At 42.7% G+C, this 24,900-nt stretch overlaps 1 protein-coding gene across 1 annotated transcript in view; it reads left to right on the forward strand.

Moving 5' to 3' along the window:
- IL18 (interleukin 18) overlaps positions 1-24,900 on the forward strand; it is a 59,622-nt gene that overhangs the window by 24,596 nt on the left and 10,126 nt on the right. Inside the window, exons 2-4 of the mRNA XM_073603158.1 lie at positions 2,344-2,394; positions 8,753-8,905; positions 17,042-17,175. Coding sequence (XP_073459259.1) covers positions 2,344-2,394; positions 8,753-8,905; positions 17,042-17,175 — 338 coding nt within the window. The remainder of the gene's footprint in view (positions 1-2,343; positions 2,395-8,752; positions 8,906-17,041; positions 17,176-24,900) is intronic.

Below are 24,900 nucleotides of genomic sequence, written 5' to 3' on the forward strand. Positions count from 1 at the left end.
GCAGCAATTAATTTCTATGGACAAACAGACGTCTGTTTAGATTTTTTTTAAAAACAGAACAGCCATCATTCTGTAGAAACGGAATGAGTGGAAGCGGAAGCCGTCCGTTTACATCTGCTTCATTTATATTAGTTTATAGGCAAGAAATATTTTTTTCCATTTATACAATTATCACCTCTAATTGGTTTCTGCAACAGCTAAAAAAAATAGATGCAAAAATGGATGTAGACTTCCGCTTCCATTGATTCCATTTCTACGGATCGGAACGATTGCTGTACTGTTTTTAAAAAAATTTTTGTCCATAGAAATTAATTGCTGTCTGTTTTTCATCCATCAATAGACGGATGAAAAACAGACAGATGGAACAGGCCTCTATCCTGATTTCTACCAGCCAGTCACATCTTGTCCTGATGACCACATAGAAAATTAGGGGAAATCTTCTCAACCATCAATTCAAGCCTAAAAGAGGTGACAACCTAACATATAAGTGCAGTAACTACTGTTAGGGCTTGTTCACACCATGCCCCATGAGCTATGTTTTTCCGCACTCCACCATACACGTATAGGGCACATAGAAAACAAAGTGTACCTGTTAGAAAGATTCCCCTCACTTCCTGTCTCAATGACTGAACAGGAAGTGAGGCTAAACCTCTCCCTTTGGGAGACAGCGTGAGGAACACCCACAATGGAGAAAGAGACACCGAAGTGCTATCTTTTGTTAAAGTGGTTCTGAAGGCAAAATGTTTTTTTTTACCTTAATGCAATACAGGAGGTAAGGGACTGCTCCGTGGAATACTATTGCACAGGGCAGGTAAGTATAAACCTCTTTTTTATTTTAATAACAAAAAAACTTGACATTAATATCACTTTAAACACTTTTAAAGAGATTTAAATGGAGATAGACTTTTACTGCTCAAATGAAAATAATTCACAGATTCTTTATTTGACTGGATGAATTCTCTAGCCTGCAGTATTTCAGCCATGGGTAGAATAATGAAAGTGTAGAGCCCAGAGAAAGCTTTCCTTATGGAAATAGAACCCCAAGAAAACATATTAAAAGAATCAGTGGTCTCTGAAGCTTGATCTGGCAGTGCCGCATGTTTTATACAGTATATACTGATACAGTCACAGACTACAGAGTACACTTGTGGCAGAAGAGAGAATTCCACACCGACCATATGACCTGATTTGAAGACCACCACTGATCAGTATCTGCATGTGAATCTTTTGCCACACTGTAACTACTTTATCACTAATGAGTGCTCTGTGTTGCAAAATAAAGGGTTTATTGCAGAGTATTTTGGTACTTAAGTGGCCTTTTAAAGATTAAAAGTGACAGGAAAATGTTGCCAGTAAAAAATATGGCTGTAGCGCTCAGTTCGGAATGATACGGAGCTGACCAAGATCATCTGAGTGTGTTTGGGCGGCACCAGGGGGGGGGTGTGACGGAGGCGGTGCCTGAGTCTGTCGTGTGATGTCATAGTGCAAAGGAGCTGAGCAGAGCGGCCAGAGGCTTGTGACGGGACAATGGCAAGGCAAGCCGGGAGTGGGACTGTCAGTGCTGTTTGGACTGGTGTGGACTCAAAGGGCCAACTGGCATGGAGAGAGACTGTCACTGTGATTCAAGAGGGGTCATGTCGTGTCGGTGAGGTGTCATCATCATCTGCTGTCAGTGTCACTGTGAGAGTCAGTTTCATGTGTGTGTGCCGCCTATTCTAATTTCTTACCCTCCTGTCCCTGAGTTACTTACTTACTATATCCAAAATAAAATAGGAAATATGTTTTTTTTCCTTGATATCTACCTTAAATCGCATTGCTAATTGCATATTGTACTTGTTTGTAGCCTATATACTGAAATTCACACTTAAAACTAACTCTGTAACTTTTGGAAATGGCAGTAAAAATTTGGCTGTGCCAGTAAATTTTGGGTGTCACGTCAGTAAATTTCAATCTGGTAGGCTGGCAACACTGCTCCCTACACTGTGTGCATCAGTAGAAACACACAGCCTAGTAGTCTCAGATGACAAGGCACTTCCCTGCCCCTCCTTCCTCCTCCAAACTAATAGACTGGAGACTGCACTGTTAACTCTTTCCTGTAAGAACCAGAAGTTAAGGGAAGCAGCACTGAAAGATGAGGAGCCAGTCACACTGAAAGCTGCAAATTCCAACAAAAAGTTTACTGAGGAACAAAAACTTTACTGGGGAATGTTTGATTTATTGTGCTCAATGTGTTAAGCTGACAAACGCTGAGGATTTAATACCACTTAGTCAGCATAGCTTACCTGTGTAACCTAATTTTTCTTTTCAGTATATATTATGATTGTGATATTTTTTTTATTACAGATATACTCTGTGGTCAATTTGACCTTGAAGATGAGTTAATTTGTTTTAGGAGTAAGTATCACCCTTGTCACACTGTGATATTGTGCTTTAATGTGTTTTAATGCCTGATTTGAAGAAGACAGCTAGAGATGATTTAAGAAAATAATTTATGTAACATTTACAAGGAAGATGAATTCTGCATTTATAATAAAAAAAACATATAGGGATCGGTTTTTCCATCACCAATCGAAAAAATCCTTTTCCGTGGAACAACACTAACATCTCTCCCCTGAATTAGGCAATCAAATCGCCCACCTGGGCAATCGCTGTGACCTCAGACAAACTCCCTACAGGCTAGATGGGACTCGGTAGTGCAGAAGTTTGGCTTCTCCTCAGTACCATGTCCACTAACACTGATCACGGACAACTCCGAACTCCACCCCCTCAGGCTTTCATTCCGATGCTTCCTTCGATGGTCGTCTATAGCGCTCTCGCCGATTCGGCAGGCTATTGGTTACACAGGCCTTAAACCCCATAGCTACTTGACTCCTTCCATACACACAGGTAGATGGCTTCACTACTTTCAAATATTTCTACACATACCTATCTGGGTGTAGACTGTTGCATAGAGATCTAACACCCTTTGAGTCCATTTGTCTTCACCAATCTGACTGTCTCTACACAATTTCAAAAAATCTAGAATATACTCCTTTTGCATGCGTTCCCCAGTAATCCATACTTCATCATAGGCTGAGGGAGAGCTAGACTGTTCGTTCCCCACAGAGGGCCGGGAAAAATCTGTCTACTGAACATTCAAATCAAAGCCTATCCACCCAAATGCAGTAGAGAAATGACAAAATAATATCTAGGTGGTATTGATGCCCTACCGGGCTACACAGGATGTTGCCATCACTCCCCGACCACTGTTGGTGCTGTGGGTGTGAAAAAGGACTTGTCCCAGACTTAAGCCATATTGGGAAGCTATTTTTCAATTGCGGTCTCACACTACAGGTAGGACCTACCAGGAACTACCTAAGTGGCTTTGTTTTCTTTCCTCGTAGGCTCTTCAATATCTACCAAAAAGGGCCTACTCCATTTTCTTTTTTTTGCAGTACGAACCTTAAACCCCTGACACTGGAATTCACCTGTTGTGCTCAGCATTGGAAAATGGGTGGCCAAACGTAACCATTTAATGAGAATGGAGGAGTTCTCCATAGGCTTGCAGGAATGGTACCCCATATTTGTAGAACTTTGGTGTGCCTGGATTGAGTTCTCAGGATCTGACACACTACAGTCCTTTCTGTGACTCTTGAACCCTTATGTTAGGCACACATGGGGAGTTTTTTATTCGTTCAACCCAGAGGGCTGAATAAAAAAAAAATGACAGATCACTGTACTAACAAAAGCAATGTTAGTACAGCAATATCCCCTGCTGAGCTATTGTGTACTGCCCCCCCCCGCCAGAACCCACTAATTAGTGCTTACACCCACTGGCTGCAGGTGCTGATCGGATGCTGATTTTTCCAGCATGCCCGTTTGATAAAAGCCGGTCGTTACACTTTTTTCAGACAGGCTACTGTACACATGGCCAATACCAGCCGATATTGGGCCCGTGTGTACCAGCTATTAAATGGAACACATACAGTGGGGACGGAAAGTATTCAGACCCCCTTACATTTTTCACTTTGTTATATTGCAGCCATTTGCTAAAATCATTTAGGTTCATTTTTTTTCCTCATTAATGTACACACAGCACCCCATATTGACAGAAAAACACAGAATTGTTGACATTTTTGCAGATTTATTAAAAAAGAAAAACTGAAATATCACATGGTCCTAAGTATTCAGACCCTTTGCTGTGACGCTCATATATTTAACTCAGGTGCTGTCCATTTCTTCTGATCATCCTTGAGATGGTTCTACACCTTCATTTGAGTCCAGCTGTGTTTGATTATACTGATTGGACTTGGTTAGGAAAGCAAAACACCTGTCTATATAAGACCTTACAGCTCACAGTGCATGTCAGAGCAAATGAGAATCATGAGGTCAAAGGAACTGCCTGAAGAGCTCAGAGACAGAATTGTGGCAAGGCACAGATCTGGCCAAGGTTACAAAAAAATTTCTGCTGCACTTAAGGTTCCTAAGAGCACAGTGGCCTCCATAATCCTTAAATGGAAGACGTTTGGGTCGGCCAAACTGAGCTATCGGGGGAGAAGAGCCTTGGTGAAGGTAAAGAAGAACCCAAAGATCACTTTGGCTGAGCTCCAGAGATGCAGTCGGGAGATGGGAGAAAGTTGTAGAAAGTCAACCATCACTGCAGCCCTCCACCAGTCGGGGCCTTATGGCAGAGTGGCCCGACGAAAGCCTCTCCTCAGTGAAAGACACATGAAAGCCCGCATGGAGTTTGCTAAAAAAAACACCTGAAGGACTCCAAGATGGTGAGAAATAAGATTCTCTGGTCTGATGAGACCAAAATAGAACTTTTTGGCCTTAATTCTAAGCGGTATGTGTGGAGAAAACCAGACACTGCTCATCGCCTATCCAATACAGTCCCAACAGTGAAGCATGGTGGTGGCAGCATCATGCTGTGGGGGTGTTTTTCAGCTTCAGGGACAGGACGACTGGTTGCAATCGTGGGTAAGATGATATCCTGTACGATAACCTTCTCCAGAGTGCTCAGGACCTCAGACTGGGCTGAAGGTTTACCTTCCAACAAGACAATGACCCTAAGCACACAGCTAAAATAACGAAGGAATGGCTTCACAACAACTCCGTGACTGTTCTTGAATGGCCCAGCCAGAGCCCTGACTTAAACCCAATTGAGCATCTCTGGAGAGACCTAAAAATGGCTGTCCACCAACGTTTACCATCCAACCTGACAGAACTGGAGAGGATCTGCAAGGAGGAAAGGCAGAGGATCCCCAAATCCAGGTGTGAAAAAACTTGTTGCATCTTTCCCAAAAAGACTCATGGCTGTATTAGATCAAAAGGGTACTTCTACTAAATACTGAACAAAGGGTCTGAATACTTAGGACTATGTGATATTTCAGTTTCTCTTTTTTTAAATAAATAAATAAATTGGCACAAATGTCAACAATTCTGTGTTTTTCTGTCAATATGAGGTGCTGTGTGTACATTAATGAGGAAAAAATCGAACTTAAATGATTTTAGCAAATGGCTGCAATATAACAAAGAGTGAAAAATGTAAGGGGGTCTGAATACTTTCCGTCCCCACTGTAGATGGATAGCTCTGGGGCCATCAGCCAGACAGGAACTCCCCCCTCACCCACCCCATCCTAGTTCTCTCCTTCTTTATGTCCTCTTTCTTTCTGATTTTTCCCTTGTCTACTTCTCACATAACTTCCGCTTCAGTTTCTTTCTCTTTCCTGAGCTGTTTTCACCACTGAAGGTTAGAAATCTGAACTTTCACTGCTTTTGCAATATTTGGGGGATAACATAGCAGATGTATTATGAAGACACACACACAATGACCTCTTTCAAAGATTATTTTTATTGATTGATGATTGCTCATTTCTATTTTGCTTGTACTCATTTTGTGCAAACCTTGGATAACGTTCAATAAAATATTCTTTAAAAAAAAAAGACATACTGTAATGCCCTGTACACACGATCGGAATTTCCGTCGGAAAAACCTTGGATGGTTTTTCCAACGGAATTCCGCTCAAGCTTGTCTTGCATACACATGGTCACACAAAAGTTCTCTGAACTTTCGACCGTCAAGAACGCGGTGACGTACAAAACTACAACGAGCATGCGTTGAATTGTTTCCGAGCATGCGTAGGAATTTTGCGCGTCATTCGATCGGAATTTCCGATAGGAACTTTTTCTGACCGAAAAATAGAGAACCTGCTCTCAATCTTTTGCTGGCGGAAATTCCGCCACCAAAAGTCCGATGGAGCATACACACGGTTGGAATTTCCGACCAAGAGCTCGCATCGGACTTTTGCTGGCGGAATTTCCGATCATGTGTAAGGGGCATTAGTTGAAATAAACAGTATTTGTTTGCTGGTAAATGCTGTGGCGATGCACTTTTCTTCAATACTTGAAGAAGAGACTCTTTTTTTATAATTCTGGGAACATTAAGACTCCATTCACACTTGTGTGACTTGTATTATATGAATGGTTATCATTGGAAAACATGGGGAATGACTTGTCATGCAACTTTGATGTCCAAAGTTGCATGACAAGTCGTTACCCAAGTCTTGCAATGATAACCATTCATATATACGTGACTTAAAGTTGTAGTAACTTCAAAGTAGAGCCTTGTATGGCTCTCCATGAAGCAGCTGAAAGTCAGCTTCTCCTTTGTTCCCACATGCGGCCATCAGCTGCTTCATGAACATGGAGACTAGTTATTGTAATTGCCCCCCCCCCACACCCGCCACACTGATCATCCCCTACTGTTCATCAGATTCCTGCTGCTTCCTGGGACCCCCTGTGTGCACCCTTCACTCCCACTGCCCAAAACACACACACACACACACACACACACACACCACTGCCGGCTTCCCTCCTCTCCTGCCGATTGCTGTGGTGGATGCTTTTTAAGATAAAAAGTGGGGGAAAGGGGCTGGTAAACGTGTCCTATACTGGCCCCTTCCTTTTTATGAATGATATTGATCATTCTTTTGTCCATTCATAACTTAAAGTGATTGTAAATTCTCATTTTGTTTTTTTAAATAACAAATATGTTATACTTACCTGCTCTGTTGCAGTGGATTTGCACAGAGCAGCCCTGATCCTCCACTTCTCGTGTCCCTCTTCGCTGATCCTGTCCCTTCCCTCCTGATGAGTGCCCCTACAGCCCAGCAGCTTTCTATGGGGGCTGCAGCGCCGTGTGTCGTGTGCCGTTCGGACCTGCCCCCTCTCTCCCCTGATTGGTTAACTGATTTGGATTGACAGTCGTGGGAGCCAATGGCACCGCGGCTGTGCCCCAGCCAATCCGGGGGAGAGTCCCGGAAATCCGAGGGAATCGTGTACATCGCTGGAGAGAGATGGGGCTCAAGTAAGTATTAGGGGGTGTCTTGGGGGGGGCTGCAATAAGTTTTTTATCTTAATGCATATGCATTAAGATAAAAAAAAACTTTTGCCTTTACAACTCCTTTTAAGCATAGTAAATTTAGTTTGTGCTTATTATGCTTCAGTTTATGAATGAACAGGAGCCTCTGTCTTCCGTTCATTCATCTTCGGTGCAGCTAGGGCTACACAGAAAGGGACTGGGGAATGTTGTCTCAGTCCCTTTCCTTGTCTCAAAAGTGAGACTTCAGGAGTCTTTTTAGACCCCCAATATTTTACCGAAGCCGTCACCAGGGCTGTTAAAAAAAAATGTAAACAATATTTAATAAAATTAAATTATAAAGAATAATAAATTGGAATATATAAAAACGGTTTGCATTTTTAATTCACACAAGTGTGAATCAACCCTAAATGTTATTAACAGACTGCAGAATCAAAGTATTTTTTTTTATCATGCTGATAATTCCACTTTAACAATAATGTTATTTTATAACACAGTGGATAAATGCAAATTTACTGAAACATGTTCTGCTAAAAAAAATAAAGCCTAAAGCATACAAACAGACATGATATGTGTGAGCAGTTGCAGCCCCATTAAAATACTTTTTTAAAATACCGTATAGTATAAGCCGACCCGAATATAAGCCGGGGCACCTAATTTTACCGCAAACAACTGGGAAAACTTATTGACTCAAGTATAAGCTTAGGGTGAGAAATGCGCAGCTACTGTAAGTGGAAAAGAGGGTCAACAATGCCCATTTGCAGCCTCACTGTGCCCATTTGCAGCCATAGATCCCCCGAACTTCAAACTCGGTACTTAATGTTTCCTAGATGCCCCCTAGCTGCAGCCAAAATTTGGGGTCTCTGGACCCAAGAGCTCCCGAAATGACATTACTGCAGATGGAGACAGTTGACCGACTTTGGGGCCCCGTATCTCAGGGCTAATTGGTGCTAGGAACCCAAAATTTGGTGTGCAAACCCAGTGGAACTAGCACTACAACATAACCAAGCACTTTTCTGCAGCAGAGAATGACATTTTCCAAACCAAATTTGGGTACCGTATCTCTAGGAACCCCAACTTTGGATATGTTGTAGTGCTCACTCCACTGGGTTTGCACACCAAATTTGGGGTTCCTAGCACCAAGTGGCCCCAAATTCAGTTCGGAAAATGTCATTCTCTGCTGCAGAAAAGTGCTTGACTGGAGTATAAGCCGAGGGGGGCATTTTCAGCACAAAAAAATGTGCTGAAAAACTCGGCTTATACTCGAGTATATATGGTATATTTTTATGTTTCTAGTATTCTTTGAGGTGGAATTGGGTGTAAAATAGGGAACTTATATTCCTTCCTGTGTTCATACAATTAGTCAAATAATGTCTTATATCTGTTTTATAGATGGTGAAGCGGACAACTGGAAAATAGCAAAAGACCCTATCAAGTGCATGATTAAGAATTACTTTAATGAATGCTTGACAGCTGAATACGAAGGTCCTAATGATGTAAATGCGGTGTTTATTAAAACAGGAAATTCTTTCGAAGAAAGCATAGGTAGAACCTTTTTGATTATTACAACACAAATCAAGTAGAAGAATTGTTAGAAAGCACACTTTAAATTATTAGCTAAACACACAAGTGCTTTTTTTTTACCACTACTCCTTTATACTTTTATATTGGCTTTTAGAATTTACAAATGCAGAAAATTAGAATTTAGATGAAAGAACTGTTGTGACGGCGCAAGCGCAGTGCGTTGGAGACAATAGCCGACAAGCGTCGAGGGACAGAATTATTCTCCAATTCTGCCTCGCACTTGCGGGGTGTGTTTGGTGTTCTGAAGGGTGTTTTTTTTTTGTGGACATGGGCGGGTTCAGTGCTGCAAAGGGACAATGCTGTTCTCTGATTCTGCCTTGCAACAAAAAATAAAACTGCCCTTTAACACACTGAACACGCCCCGCAAGTGCGAGGCAGAATCAGAGAATAATTCTGTCCGTCTGCGCTTGTTGGCTATTTTCTCCGACGCATTGCGCATGCGCCGTCACAACAGCTAATAGGGAAATCAGCTGTTGTGCCATTCTGTACTGAGCATGCGCAGACCAGAGCGGGCATTTTTCGATAGAGGGCACTATTCAAAGGAACACCAGGGATGTGATGATGGCTGCAGCTGTTCTCTTAAGAGTATTGGCCTTTAGACTGGATGAACAATCAAGACAGACTCAAGGTCGGGAGAGCAGCTAGTTCTAGTGCTGGGAAATGCAGCACTAGAGGCTCACAGGACCTCCCTGCACCTGATTGGCTGTTAGGAGGCTAGCAACCAATTAGTTTCCACACACAGGTGGACAGCGGGGCGGGAGCCGGGGCATGGGAGACACCTAAACCAGCTCCTACCCGAAAATGGCAGCTGCGGACACTGTAAGGACCGCTCGCAGACACCAGTGTCCGTGTGCAGACACCTTGCCGATCCCTGGACACCATCCTGGTACTGTTTTCTAGAGCTGGCAGTTGGCTCTCTTGTAATAGCAATCAGGGCGGCTAACTAGCTGCTCGGTTGCTATTAAAAGCAACGGTAGGAGACATTCCCCCCCACCTCCCATTGCCTTCCAAGGCTCTCTTGGTCTCTCCCATCCCACTGGAAGACCCGAGCGCCAACCAGCTGGCACGTCTGCCAGCTGACCAGACAGCCATGTAAAGCCGAGATCAGCTTTAAATTGGCTGTTCATGATGGTAACCCGGAAACGATGAAATGACATCATTTTCAGTTTAACTGGATGTCAAAAACTTGGTGTTTTGAATAGTTTCAAGGGCAGAGGAGGGATTTGGGGTCTTATAGACCCCAGATCCCTACAAAAAGAGTACCTGTCACTGCCTATTGCTGTCACAAAGGATGTTTACATTCCTTGTGACAGCAATAAAATTGATACAATTTATTTAAAGCAACAGTGTAAAAATAAAACAAATAATAATTAAAAATGTATGTTTAAAATGCCCCTGTCCACCCATGCTAGCGTGCAAAGACAAATGTGTGTCGATCCTGCACACCCGCACGTAAACAGCGATCATTCCACACATGTGAGGTAATGCCGTGAGCTTCAGATCATGGGCAGTAATTCTAGCACTAGACTTCTATATATATATATATATATATATATATATAAATATATATATATATATATATATATATATATATATATATATATATATATATATATATATATAAACATACAATATTATATAGTTTGTCACTGAGGTGAAGCAGGCAGGTAAACAGGCTCTCCACAGAGGGCTCTGGATCCTAATGGCAACTACGAGGGTGTGGTACGTAGTAAGGCTCATCAAGCTCTAAGGAATACACATAAATATAACCCACAGATGTCAAAAGAGCTATGATAAGTATAGGCATAAGAGCATTCTTGGATATCACAGGGGGCCGTGTGCTGAGAGTAGCAATGCTCCAAGTTCAATACATGTCGCCCACAATGTCTGCCCCGGACAGCCGGATTCCCGGGAGACGCCTGTTCCAGTCTTGATCTGTAGTCCGAAGATATGAATTAGGCAGGTTAATTAAACCCCACAAAATAACACGGTTGCACAAAACGAGACAGTTCTGAACTTTTTTTTAAGATAAGCAGATATTTTTTTGTTCCAATCAAACAGATATACAGTATCTCAGAAAAGTGAGTACACCCCTCACATTTTTGTAAATATTTAATTCTATCTTTTCATGTGACAACACTGAAGAAATGACACTTTGCTACAATGTAAAGTAATGAGTGTACAGCTTGTATAACAGTGTAAAATTGCTGTGACTTCAAAATAACTCAACATACAGCCATTAATGTCTAAACCACTGGCAACAAAAGTGAGTACACCCCTAAGTGAAAATGTCCAAATTGGGCCCAAAGTGTCAATATTTTGTTTGGCCCTATTATTTTCCAGCACTGCCTTAACCCTCTTGGGCATGGAGTTCACCAGAGCTTCACATGTTGCCACTTGAGTCCTCTTCCATTCCTCCGTGACGACATCACGGAGCTGGTAGATGTTAGATACCTTACTTTCCTCCACCTTCCGTTTGAGGATGCCCCACAGATGCTCAATAGGGTTTAGGTCTGGAGACATGCTTGGCCAGTCCATCACCTTTATCCTCAGCTTCTTTAGCAAGGCAGTGGTCGTCTTGGAGGTGTGTTTTGGGTTGTTATCATGTTGGAATACTGCCCTGCTGCCCAGTTTCCGAAGGAAGGAGACCATGCTCTGCTTCAGTGTGTCACAGTACATGTTGTCATTCATGGTTTTCTCAATGAACTGTAGCTCCCCAGTGCTGGCAGCACTCATGCAGCCCCAGACCATGACACTCCCACCACCATGCTTGACTGTAGGCAAGACATACTTGTCTTTGTACTCCTCATCTGGTTGCCACCACAAACGCATGACACCATCTGAACCAAATACGTTTATCTTGGTTTCATCAGACCACAGGACATGGTTCCAGTAATCCATGTCCAAAGTCTGCTTGTCTTCAGCAAACTGTTTGCGGTCTTTCTTGGGCATCATCTTTAGAAGAGGCTTTCTTCTGGGATGACAGCCATGCAGACCAATTTTATGCAGTGTGTGGCGTATGGTCTGAGCACTGGCAGGGTGACCCCCACCCTTTCAACCTCTGCAGCAATGCTGGCAGCACTCATATGTCGATTTGCCAAAGACAACCTCTGGATATGACGCTGAGCATGTGCACTCAACTTGTTTGGTCGACCATGGTGAGGCCTGTTCTGAGTGGAACCTGTCAGGTTAAACTTCTGTATGGCCTTGACCACCGTGCTGCAGTTCAGTTTCAGGGTCTTGGCAATCTACTTATAGTCTAGGTCATCTTTATGTAGAGCAACAATTATTTTTTTCAGATCCCCAGAAAGTTCTTTGGCATGAGGTGCCATGTTGAACTTTCAGTGACCAGTATGAGAGAGTGAGAGTGATAACACCAAATTTAACACACCTGCTCCCCATTCACACATGAGACCTTGTAACACTAACGAGTCACATGACTCCGGGGGGGGGGGGGGTTTGGCTAATTGGGCCCAATTTGGATATTTTCACTTAGGGGTGTACTCACTTTTGTTGCCAGTGGTTTAGACATTAATGGCTGTATGTTGAGTTATTTTGAAGTCACAGCAATTTTACACTATTATACAAGCCGTACACTCACTACTTTACATTGTAGCAAAGTGTCATTTCTTCAGTGTTGTCACATGAAAAGATATAATAAAATATTTATAAAAATCTGAGGGGTGTACTCACTTTTGTGAGATACTGTAACAAAGCACTTTTAATTGTAAATTTAACCACTTGCTTACTGGGCACTTAAACCCCCCTCCTGTCCAGACCAGCTTTCAGCTCTGATGCACTTTGAATGACAGTTGTGCGGTCATACAACACTGTACCCAAATGAAATTTTTATCATTTTCCCCCCACAAATAGAGCTTTTTTTTGGTGGTATTTCATCACCTCTGCGGTCTTTATTTTTTGTTAAAAAAATTTAAAAAGATGGAATTGTAAAAAAGTTTTTTTATATATTTTTATATTTTGTTATAAAATTTTGCAAGCAGGTAATTTTTCTCCTTCATTGATGTACACTGATGAGGCGGCACTGATGGGCACCGATAGGTGGCAGTGATGGGCACTGATGGGTGGCAGTGATGGGCACTTATTGGCACTGGTTGGTTACACTGATAGGCAGCATTGCTAGGTGGCACTGATTGGCACCACTGGTGGGCATTGATAGGTGGCACTTGTGGGCATTGATAAGTGGCACTTGTGGGCACTGATAGATGGCACTGGTGGGCACTGTGGGCACTGGCAGGTGGCACTGGCAGGGGGTACTGGTGGGCACAGATGAGGCAGAATTGCCTCTTCCTCTTCGGGACGTATGTCCCTTGCACATAAGCCGGTGATCAGCTTTTTTTTCTCCTCGCGCTGTCAGCGTGAGGAGAAAAAAAAATCGATTACCGAACTTTTGTTTACATCATGTGATCAGCTGTCATTGGCTGACAGCTGATCACATGATAAGGAGCTGGGATCGGCCCCTTACTCGAATCTGTGATCACCTGAGACTCAGTGACTCACTGATCACAGCGCGCGCTGCACGCGCCCCGTAAATTCAGGTCCGCGCTGTGGCCGTCATTCGGCTATAGCGCGCACGCCAAGTGGTTAAGAAACCAAAAGATAGCAAGATTTCATTTAATGTTAGCTGTAAGCAACAAGCTCATATTGGAAATATAAAAATACTTTAAGAGAGCAAATTTTCCAAGGATGAGGGCTGCTCTCCAAGACTTAAACTGGGAGGGAATATTGGCATTGATGAACACAGAACAGAAATGGGAATTCTTCAAAAGCACTGTATGTGAACTCTCTGCAAAGTATATTCCCATAGGCAATACGTTTAAAAGACGAAAAATAAAACCTACTGTATGTGGCTCATGGCCAAAGTTAAAAAAGCTATAAATAAAAAAAGATCTTTTATAAAATATAAAAATGAAGAAACACTATCATCATTTAAATGTTACAAAGAATATAACAGAATATATAAAAAGGAAATCAAGGATGCAAAAATTAAAACGAATGACAGTTTGCAAAAGATAGGACAAACCCCCCAAAAATTCTTCAAATATATTAATAGTAAAAAGGTCAGGTCTGAGCATGTAGGCCCTTTACAAAGTAACCTGGAGTGGGTGACTGGGGACAACAAGAAGGCAAATGTATTAAATACTTTCTTCAGCTCTGTGTATACAAACTAGCATGGGGAAGCTCGTGTCCATAATGGGGATGGTGGTGACACAGCTCCAAATGATCCACAATGGCTCAAAAGTGATATGGTCCAGAAATATTTAGACAGAATAAAGGTGGATAAAGCACCTGGACCTGATGGCATATACCCACAGATTCTAAAAAATTGAGCTCTGTAATTTCAAAACCATTGTTTATAATATTTAGGGACTCATTAATGACGGGAATAATACCACTGGATTGGCGTGGGGCCAATATGGTGCCTATATTTAAAAAGGGATCAAAGTCTTTACCAAGTAACTATAGACCTGTTAATTTAACTTCCATAGTCGGGAAGATACTGGAGAGTTTAATAAAATATCACATAGAATATTTTTTTCCAGCAAGAACTCTTCTAAGTAACAGACAGCATGGATTCATTAACCCTTTCGCTGCCAGAGGCGTTTTTGCATTTTTTGCACACATGTTTAAAAAATAATTTTAGGCCTGAAGAATACACAAAACCCCAAACATTATATATTTTCTGAAAGCAGACACCCTAGAGAATAAAATAACGGTAGCTCCAATTTTTTATGTCGCATGATATTACCGCAAAGTTCTAGGAAACGCAATATTTCAGTAAAAAATAGACTAACGTGAATTGTAGGGCAAACAAACCCAATAAATTACACATTTTTTTTGTAAAATATAAAAGATGAGGTTGCGCCGAGTAAATAGATACCCAACATGTCAAACCCTAAAAAAATGTTTGCGTGAAATGGCGTCGAACTTCAGTATTCTATATTTTTTTATAGGCGATGCTTCCAAGGCTCCCTATAGGTATTATAGTGTTACAGAGGAGGTCTGGTGCTAGAATTATTGCTCTCACTCCAGTGTATGCGGCAATATGTAACAAGTGTATCCCAATCGAAGTTTTCACACTTAGGTGCCCTGACGCATTCGTTTACGTTCGTGCGTGTGTATATGTGGGGGTGGGCCTCAAGTTTTTTTTTGGGGGGGGGTTATGTGCTTGGGTGTAACTTTATTTTTTTGCAAAAAACATTTTTTTTTACTTAACTTTTTTTTTTCATCACATAGGGGACAAACAGTCCCCTAAGTGATGATTTTTTGGTGACAGGTACCAAAACCCCAGATCCTTCTCCACCATTGATTCCCCCCGTTATACTCCCCCTAGTATGTATGATGCATGCATATTCTTAGCCCCCAAGTGCAGAACTTTACATTTATCAACAATAAACCTCATTTGCCACTTAGTTGCCCAATTAGACAGTACATTGAGGTTGGCATGTAAATTGGAGACATCCTGTAAGGAAGTTATTCCACTGCATAGCTTGGTGTCATCTGCAGACTGAAATGGTACATTTAATACCAGACCCAATATCATTTAAAGATATTAAAAAGTAAGCATCCCAGCACTGAACCTTGGGGTACGCCACTGATAACCTTAGACCATTCAGAGTAAAAATTGTCAACCACTACTCTCTGAAATCTGTCTTTTAGCCAGTTTTCTATCCATTTACAAACTGATCTTTCTAAGCCTGTAGACTTTACCTTACACATGTGCCGTGTATGGGGGAACTGTGTCAAACACTTTTGCAAAATCCAAGTACACCACGTCAACAGCCACCCCTGTGTCGAAGGTTTTACTTACCTCTTCATAAAAAGAAATCAGGATTGTACGATCGTACGATCGCTCTCACACACCCCCGGTACCAGGGCCCCCACGCGTGCGCTCCCGCCATCGGTGGGCCCGGGACACTCATAGCGGGTGCCGGCGGAAGGAGGGGAAGTAGAATAGTGGATACACGTCCGCTCTCCTCCCCTTCTTGCAGTGACCTGGAAAGCGAAGTCTATGACGTCACTTCTGGGTCACGTTCTCGGTGTCCCCGGCTCGCTTTGCCGGTGTAGGATGTTTTGCAATGCGATTTGCATTGCAAAAAATGTAGTGGAATACAGGAGAGACAAAGAGCTTAATAATAGCATGCAATGCCAAGCTGCGGTTTACAAAACAAGCAAAGTCCTTTCTTGTATTATGGGAGGTATGAACTCCAGAGATTAGGATATCATTTTGCCCCTGTACAAATTATTAGTAAGACCTCACCGGGAATATGCAGATCAGTTTTGGGCACCAGTTCTCAAAAAGGATATAGGAGAATTGGAGAAAGTGCAGAGAAGGGCAACCAAACTGATAAGAGGCATGGAGGAACTCAGCTATGAGGAAAGATTAGAGGAACTGAATGTACAGTATTCTCTTGAGAAGAGGAGGTTAAGGAGGGATATTATCAACATGTACACATATATAAGGGGTCCATATAGTGAACTTGGTGTTGAGTTATTCACTTTAAGGTCAACACAGAGGACAAGGGGGCACTCTTTACGTCTAGAGGAAAAAAGATTTCATCTCCAAATACGGAAAGGGTTCTTCACAGTTAGAGCTGTCAAAATGTGGAATAGACTCCCTCCAGAGGTGGTTCTGGCCAGCTCAGTAGATTGCTTTAAAAAAGGCTTAGATACTTTCCTGAATGTAGATAATATACAGTAACTGGATACTAACAAGTATAGGTAAAGTTGATCCAGGGAATATCCAATGGCCTCTCATGGGATCAGGAAGGAATTTTTCCCCTGTTGTAGCAAATTGGATCATGCTTTCCTCTGGATCAACTATGAGTATAGGATTGTGTATATGGGATAGTGTGTGTGTGTGTGTGTGTGTGTATATATGTGTATATATATATGTATATGTATATGTGTATATGTATATATATATATATATATATATATATATATATTTGTGTGGTGTGTGTTTTTTTGTGTTTTTTTTTTTTTTTGATTGACTGAACTAGATGGACTTGTGTCTTTTTTCAACCTGACTAACTATGTAACGATGCTTTATGTTAACTGATTTTTTTTTTTTGCCAGATCAACAAATCTTTGCGCTTGTAAAGTACAAAGAATTACCTCCACTGCAAGGGCTTTCCGTGGTATTCACTGTCTCCTTTCAAGAGAAAAAATTCCACTTGTATTCCACATTAGAAAAGGAGATTAACTTTAAGGTAAGACAAAACCATATGTTTGAATGTGTGCAAGGCCTGATATAAAGCCAGTTTTAACCACCGGAAAAATTTTTAATTTTTTTTAATATGGTAAAATCTGATTTTTTTTTTGCTAAAAATTTACATAAAATGTATAAACAATGAAATATATTTTTTAAAAGCAGAGACCCTGGGGAATGTTGCAATTTTTTTTGTTGCATGATATTTGCACAGTTGTTTTCAGGACAAAATAAAAAAAAATGAATCGTGCTCACAAACACAATGTAATACCCTTTTTTTTGTAAAATATACAAGATGTAGTTTCAAGCAGATAGATACCAAACATGTCAAACCTTAAAATAGTTTTATGTGCACTGCTATGGTATTTTTTAACTGAAAATATGGGTTTGCTTAACGTAGCTAAAATCATTTGACCTAAAAAATTGCAACTATCACCATTTTATTCTCCAGGGTCTCTACGTTCAGAAAGTGTATATATACAGTATCTCACAAAAGTGAGTACACCCCTCAAATTTTTGTAAATATTTTATTATATCTTTTCATGTGACAACACTTATTAAATTACACTTTGCTACAATGTAAAGTAGTGAGTGTGCAGCTTGTATAACAGTGTAAATTTACTTTCCCTTCAAAATAACTCAACACACAGCCATTAATGTTTAAAAACCACTGGCAACAAAAGTGAGTACACCCCTAAGTGAAAATGTCCAAATTGGGCCCAATTAGCCATTTTCCCTCCTCGGTGTCATGTGACTCGTTAGTGTTACAAGGTCTCAGGTGTGAATGGGGAGCAGGTGTGTTAAATTTGGTGTTATCGCTCTCACTCTCTCATGCTGGTCAATGGAAGTTCAACATGGCACCTCATGCCAAAGAACTTTTTGAGGATCTGAAAAAATTAATTGTTGCTCTACATAAAGATGGCCTAGACTATAAAAAGATTGCCAAGACCCTGAAACTGAGCTGCAGCACGGTGGCCAAGACCATACAGCGGTTTAACAGGACAGGTTCTACTCAGAACAGGCCTCGCCATAGTTGACCAAAGAGTGCACGTGCTCAGCATCATATCCAGAGGTTGTCTTGGCTGTCTATTGAGTAATTTTGATGGGACAGCAAATCTACACTGTTATACAAGCTGTACACTCAGTACTTTACATTGTAGCAAAGTGTCATTTCTTCAGTGTTGTCACATGAAAAGATGTAATAAAATATTTACAAAAATGTGAGGGGTGTACTCACTTTTGTGAGATACTGTATATTTTTTGAGTTTTAACTAATCTTCAGGCCTAAAATGTGCATTTTAACCACTTCAATACAGGGCACTTAGACACCTTCCTGCCCAGACCAATTTTCAGCTTTCAGTGCTGTCGCACTTTGAATGACAATTGCGCGGTCATACAACACTGTACCCAAACTAAATTTTTATCATTTTGTTCCCACAAATGGAGCTTTCCTATGGTGGTATTTGATCACCTCTGCGGTTTTTATTTTTTGCTAAACAAATAAAAAAAGACCGAAAATCACGTCATATGATGTCCGATCAGGATATTGAAACCACTTTGCCGCCGTCATTCTGCTATATGGCGGGCGGCAAGTGGTTAATGTTTGCCAAAAATTGCAAAAACGTCTCTGACTGTGAAGGGGCACTGCTTAACCCCCTCTCCCCTGGCCTCTGCATCCCTTTAATTAGGCTATTATGGCTGGGGGGGTGGGAAGGTCAACCTGCTCACATAACCACTGTTATTGGATGTCACAGTGGTCACATGATCGGGAGCAGGGCCGTCTTTAAGGCAGGGCAAAAGGGGCAGCTGCCCTGGGCCCTGTCATTGTTGTGGGGCCCAAAGCAGCTGCCTCATACTTGCCAACTATCCAAGTTTAAATTTCCTCATCCCTTGAGGTTTTAGTCCCGTGCTGTGTCCTGATTTCTCAGGTTGTGAAGTTCTGTTACTAATGCCACCCAGCTCTGCCCTATTGTTGTGTACAGATGACTCACCTGCAGACCCTGCGTTTACATGTAAATACCGGCATTGATGTGTAAATAGCGGCGGCATTCATATGTAAATAGCTGTGGACCGGCAGCATTGATATGTATATCATGCCCCCCTAAGGTCATATCCACCATCACCTATAATGAATGCTGCCCACTGGGGAGATAAAGGGGTAAGTCCTGCCTACAACTGTGGTCATTAAAGGGTTTTTTTTTTTTTAATTAACAAACATGTCATACTTACCTCCACTGTGCAGTTAGTTTTGCACAGAGTGGCCCCGAACCTCATCTTCTGGGGTCCCACGGTGGCGCTGGTGGCTCCTCCCCACATCGAGTGTCCACATTGGAAAAGTTCTCTCCTTGGTGGACATCCGTGCGGGCGCACTCCCGAGTCCCGCATCTGTGTCCATTCACACAGAATTCAGGACTCGGCCCCGCCCCCCGGCGCCGCATCATTGGATTTGATTGACAGCAGCGGAAGCCAATGGCTGCTCTGCAATCAATCTATCCAATTGGGACACAAGATACCAGCTACAGATGGTGTGCTCGTTCCCGGACGGAGGATGACAGCGTCCAGGTAAGTAAAACGGAGGCTGGGGGGCTGCAACACTAAAAAGGTTTTTCACTTTAACGCAAAGAATGCATTAAGGTGAAAAAAAATGAGGGTTTACAACCCCTTAATGCCTACCATCAGCCTGTTCTGCAAAGGTAAGCAAATTAGTAAGGGGGAGGGTAGTGTGGGGTGTGCAGAGGTAGGCAGAGAAGGAATTACAGTTTGGGGTGCACAGGTGAGCAAGAAGGGGATGTATGGAGGTAAGGAAGTTGGGTGCAAAGATGAGCAGAGGAGGCAGGTAGAGTTAAAGGGGAGGGGGATTAGAGTGAAGAGGATAGGAGAGGTTTGGGGTGCAGAGGTTAGCATGGGTTTTAGGATGCAAAGGTGTACTGAAAAGGTGTATAAAGATGTAGGTCACCTGTAGGGCAGCCCATTCATTTCAATGGGCTGCTCTATGCGCTACAAATGTGGAAGAAAGTCCCAAACCCTTTTTCAAAATCCCTCAGCGCCAAGACACATGTCAGCAGATGCCTGAGGGTGTCATTAACAATTGATAGCACTGCTGTATATCTTCTAAAGGGCAGCATGTTTCTGTGGTGTCAGGAATGTGATTTTGCATGCGTTCCCAACACACACAAATGTGAACGCAGGCTAAATGTCTCAGTTACATTGGTGATCGGTGTAAATCTTCTCATTACATTGGTGCTTGGTGTAGAATCCTTTCATTCACACTAGTGGTCAGTGTGAATGTCGCCCTTACATTGGTGGTCAGTGTAAATCCCTCTTTACAATGATGGTTACTGTGAATGCTTCTATGACATTAATGGTCAGTGTAAACCCATACTACATTGATGGCCAGTGTTGAAACTCCTCTTTATATTGGTAGTCGGTAAAAAAAAATCAGCATTGCCATTGATCACACCCTCCCCTCCCCCCAGCACTGGCACTGATCCCAGGAGTCCTAGGATCCCTAGGAGTTTTCTGTCTATTAATGGGTCCCCTCACTTCCCCAGTCCATGGTGTGCAGGCAGTGAGGAGATAATGTGCTGTAACCTCTAGCAACCAATCAGTAAGCAGTAATGATGTGCAGTAACCTCTAGCAACTAATGAGCAATGTTGAATTACAGTAATCTCTAGCAACCAATCAGCAAGCAGATATCATGTGCTGTAACCTCTAGCAACTAATCAGTGAGCTTTAATGTGTACTGTAACCTCTAGCAGCCAGTCAGTGAGCGGTAATGATACACTGTAACCTCTGGCAACCAATCGCAATCGCTGCCTGTTCTGATTCAGTAAACAGATTTTGAGGCTAGCTGCTATTTATTGTATGTCTCAGAGCAGGTGGAGAGCAAAACTGCATGGAGGGGGGGGGGGCAAGAAAATTTTTGCCCAGGGTCCAAACAATATTAAAGACGGCCCTGATCGGGAGTCAGTCAAACTGGCTCCTGATCATTACTAGAGACCAGGAGCTGCCTTTGACAGCTTAGTTCGTGGCTCCTGGTCATTAGTAAAGGCCAATAGCTGCCTTTGACAGCGCAGTCCCTGTGCTTGGAGTATGCAGTGAGCACGCTCTCAGTACAGAAACCTCTGCCTCCAATGGGCGAGGATGTGTGGCATGTGGGTGTTAAAGCCCACCTTCTTTGCTTCCACAAAAATGCATTACATGGGCGGCCAGAGGTTAAATATGAATAAAATTGAAAGAACACACGCCAGAGAAAAAATTTTAATAAAATTGAATAACAATACAAATGTGTACTTTGGGCTGCTGCTGTAGTGCAAGGTAAAAAAAAAAAAGTCAATGGAATGTGAAAATTATACTCAGCGCTGCTCCAATCAACAATGAACAGTAAACAATATATAATAAAGTGCCTACATAAGTATAATCAATATCATAGTATTGATTAACAATGTAAAGTGCTCAGTGCGGTGACCGGATGGATGGGTGTGTGGTGAGCTGCGGTATGGAGTGAATGTGAGGACGCTGTGTGTTCTCCCCCTCCTCTGCTCCCTGACAAGAGACATACCTGGCGGTGCATGCTTGTCATGGCGGAGAGTGCGCTGTGTACGGACACTGGGCGGAGTGCTTCCCTCCGGTGAACAGAGCTCGGTAATCAGTTCTTCCCCGACTTTCCTCGATCCTTTCTGGGCAGGTGAGAGTGCAGAAGAGCTGCTGGGAGTGACGTCACATCCCACACGTCGCTGAGAGGCATTCGATAAGTGGTGGGAGTGTGGCGAGTGCTGGCTGTATGAAGAGGTCACCACTCGCTCGCTTACCACCAGATAAAGAACCGGAGGCTTTTCAAAGGGGGTATAGGTACCCGAAATTTACAACAACAAACTGGTTATACTTGGTGTTATTGAGCCGTTAAGTGGGACCTAACTTTTCCTGTGTAGCGACCGGTTCCAGGTCTGCAAGGATAGACTCTAAGAGTCCTTTCACACTGGGGCGGCGGTAAAACGCCACTATTATTAGCGGCGTTTTACCGTCAGTATGCGGCCGCTAGCGGGGCGGTTTTACCCCCCGCTAGCGGGCGAGAAAGGGTTAAATACCACCACAAAGCGCCTCTGCAGAGGCGTTTTGCCGGCAGTATAGCCGTGCCGTCCCATTGATTTCAATGGGCAGGAGCGGTGAAGGAGCGGTATACACTCCGCTCCTTCACCGCTCCGAAGATGCTGCTGGCAGGACTTTTTTTCCCGTCCTGCCAGCGCATCGCTCCAGTGTGAAAGCCCTCGGGTCTTTCACACTGGAATGAAAGCAGCGGCACTTTCGGGTCGGTTTGCAGGCGCTATTATTAGCGCAATAGCGCCTGCAAACCGCCCCAGTGTGAAAGGGTTCTAAGTGCCCTCAAGAGCTTGTAAGAATTTAACGTCTAGGAGTTCATACTGTTCAACTGCTATTCAATTACCTAACTGCCAAAGTTTCTGATATCCTTGACAGTCAAAAGGGACGTGTGTGTAAAGGATAAATGGAATATTTTCTGTGCCATGCCCTACATTGTTAGAGGTTACTTCAGTTAAGCTGTGCTTAGATAACATTATAACATTATATTGCTGACCCATAATTTGAACCAACTGAGAAGCTTGCTGGGGGATACCACTAATTGTTGAATCAGCAAAGGTGCATATGACTATAGGGTGCTGGACATTGCTCTAATTACCTCAGTTACTGTATTATTGCTTGAGTATACTGAGTAGATAAGTGAATAGTTTTTGTTTTCCTCTTGTTTTTGTACTTGAATACTGGTTTAGAACGGACCCTTGCTAAAGAGCACATGATGCAGCATTTACGATCCTCCAAAGAAAAAAATTCACAGCAAACGGTAGCGCGGCAGCATCAGCGAAACTGGAGCAATATGCTCACACCCCCGCTTTGACCCCCCCAAAGAAGGGGTCACAGTCTAAAACACAACAGGGGGGCATATCAGATAGAAAAAGCCAGGGCCAGACCCAGACGTAGTTATCTGTTGCAGCACCGCTGGCTCAGTCAACTAAAACACATAGCAATAAAGGCCAGGGGCCAAGAGATCAAAATGTAATTACAGATGTAACAGTTGACTCTACCTTGCCCCCAGAGAAAGAGCCAACCTTAATGGACGTATTTATGGCAGTGAGTGTATGCAACAGCTCACTTAAAGAACTTTGCGATCAGATGAAGGGAGTGAAAGAGGATCTGATTTTGGTCAGACAGGACTTACAAAAAACAGCAGAGAGAACAACAGCCCTGGAAGGAAGGGTCAGCCTGTTAGAAGATGATATATCTCCATTAATTAAAGAAATGAAAAGGATGAAGGAACAGATATCCAAGCAGGCCTCCAAAATGGATGAAATGGAGAATAGGAGTCTTAGGGACAATGTGAGGCTGGTGGGTTTGCCTGAAAAAAGTGAAGGTGTTAACCCTATGGAGTTCCTAGAAAAGTGACTGGTTGAACTTTTCGGAAAAGAATAATTTTCAACAATGTTCTCTATTGTAAGAGCACATAGGGTCCCCTTTAGGGCTCCTCCAGCAGAGGGATATCCTAGAGCACTACTGATGAAGTTTCTTAATTATAAGGATAAAGTGATGCTGTTGCGAAAAACAAGGGAAGCGGGAAACATCTTTTTTAACTGCGTTAAAATATCGTTTTATTCTGACTTCTCGCCAGATCTGCAGAAGCGTAGAGCGGAGTTTATACAGTCTGAGCGCACTTTACAAAAATTTAAGCTGTCTTATGCCCTTTACCCAGCAAGGTTACGTGTAACAGCTCTGTGGGGAACCCAGATTTTTGAATCCCCAGCGGGAGTGGAGAAGTGGCTAGAAGAAAATAAAGAGACATTTTAGATATTCCGTAGAGTGGCGGGAGAGGTGAAATATGTATAGGATATATTAGGATATCAGGATGTATGGATTGTTTTTTTTTTTTTTTTGGGGGGGGGGGGGTGGGGGGGGGGTAGTTACCCACAGTTGCTGTATGAGGAGTGGTGGATGGGAATGAAATATGGGAGTAAATGTGCGGAACAGGTAGTATGGGAATTGGTCACTTCAAAACCCCTGGGGGTTCACCTAGCCAGGTGGTAGGGGGGGCGGGAGGGGGGGTAGGAGGGAGGGGGGAAGGGGGTAGAAGAGGGGAGGGTTATTCAATTAGGTGGCGGGGGAGGGAAGGGAGGGGGGAACGGGGTAGGGAGGGGGGAGGTAACATTGGTAAAGTACTCACAGTAAGTAGGTACACTATTGGAAATCACCTTGGTTGGATCCAGGTTTACACACAAAGTTATGATTATAGGAAAATGGCATTTGAACCCCACATGAAAGTATTTTTTAGTAAATATTTATTTAGGTTGGCTATGCTGAACACGCCATTTAAAGTCACTAATGATTTTTGAAGTAGAGGTGGCACGGAATTCACTGTTTAAAATATTGTAAGGTAGAGGGGTGTTAAAGTTTCAATTTGTAATGAATTTAGTTTTATATAGATATATTCTTCAGGTCGGTATATATTTCTTGGTATTTTGATGCAAGCTAAAACACTAAAAACACTAAAAATAGGATCCTGGAATGTCAGGGGACTGGGGACACCGCTCAAAAAGATGGCAGTATTCTCCATGATGGAGAGTTGTGGTGTAGAACTGGTCTGCCTGCAGGAAACCCACTTAACTAAAAACACACTCCAGCAACTACAGTCGAAGAAATTCCAATGCCAATTCCATGCGG

Source organism: Aquarana catesbeiana, linkage group LG10 (genome assembly GCF_042186555.1).
Source record: "Aquarana catesbeiana isolate 2022-GZ linkage group LG10, ASM4218655v1, whole genome shotgun sequence".
NCBI lineage: Eukaryota > Metazoa > Chordata > Amphibia > Anura > Ranidae > Aquarana > Aquarana catesbeiana.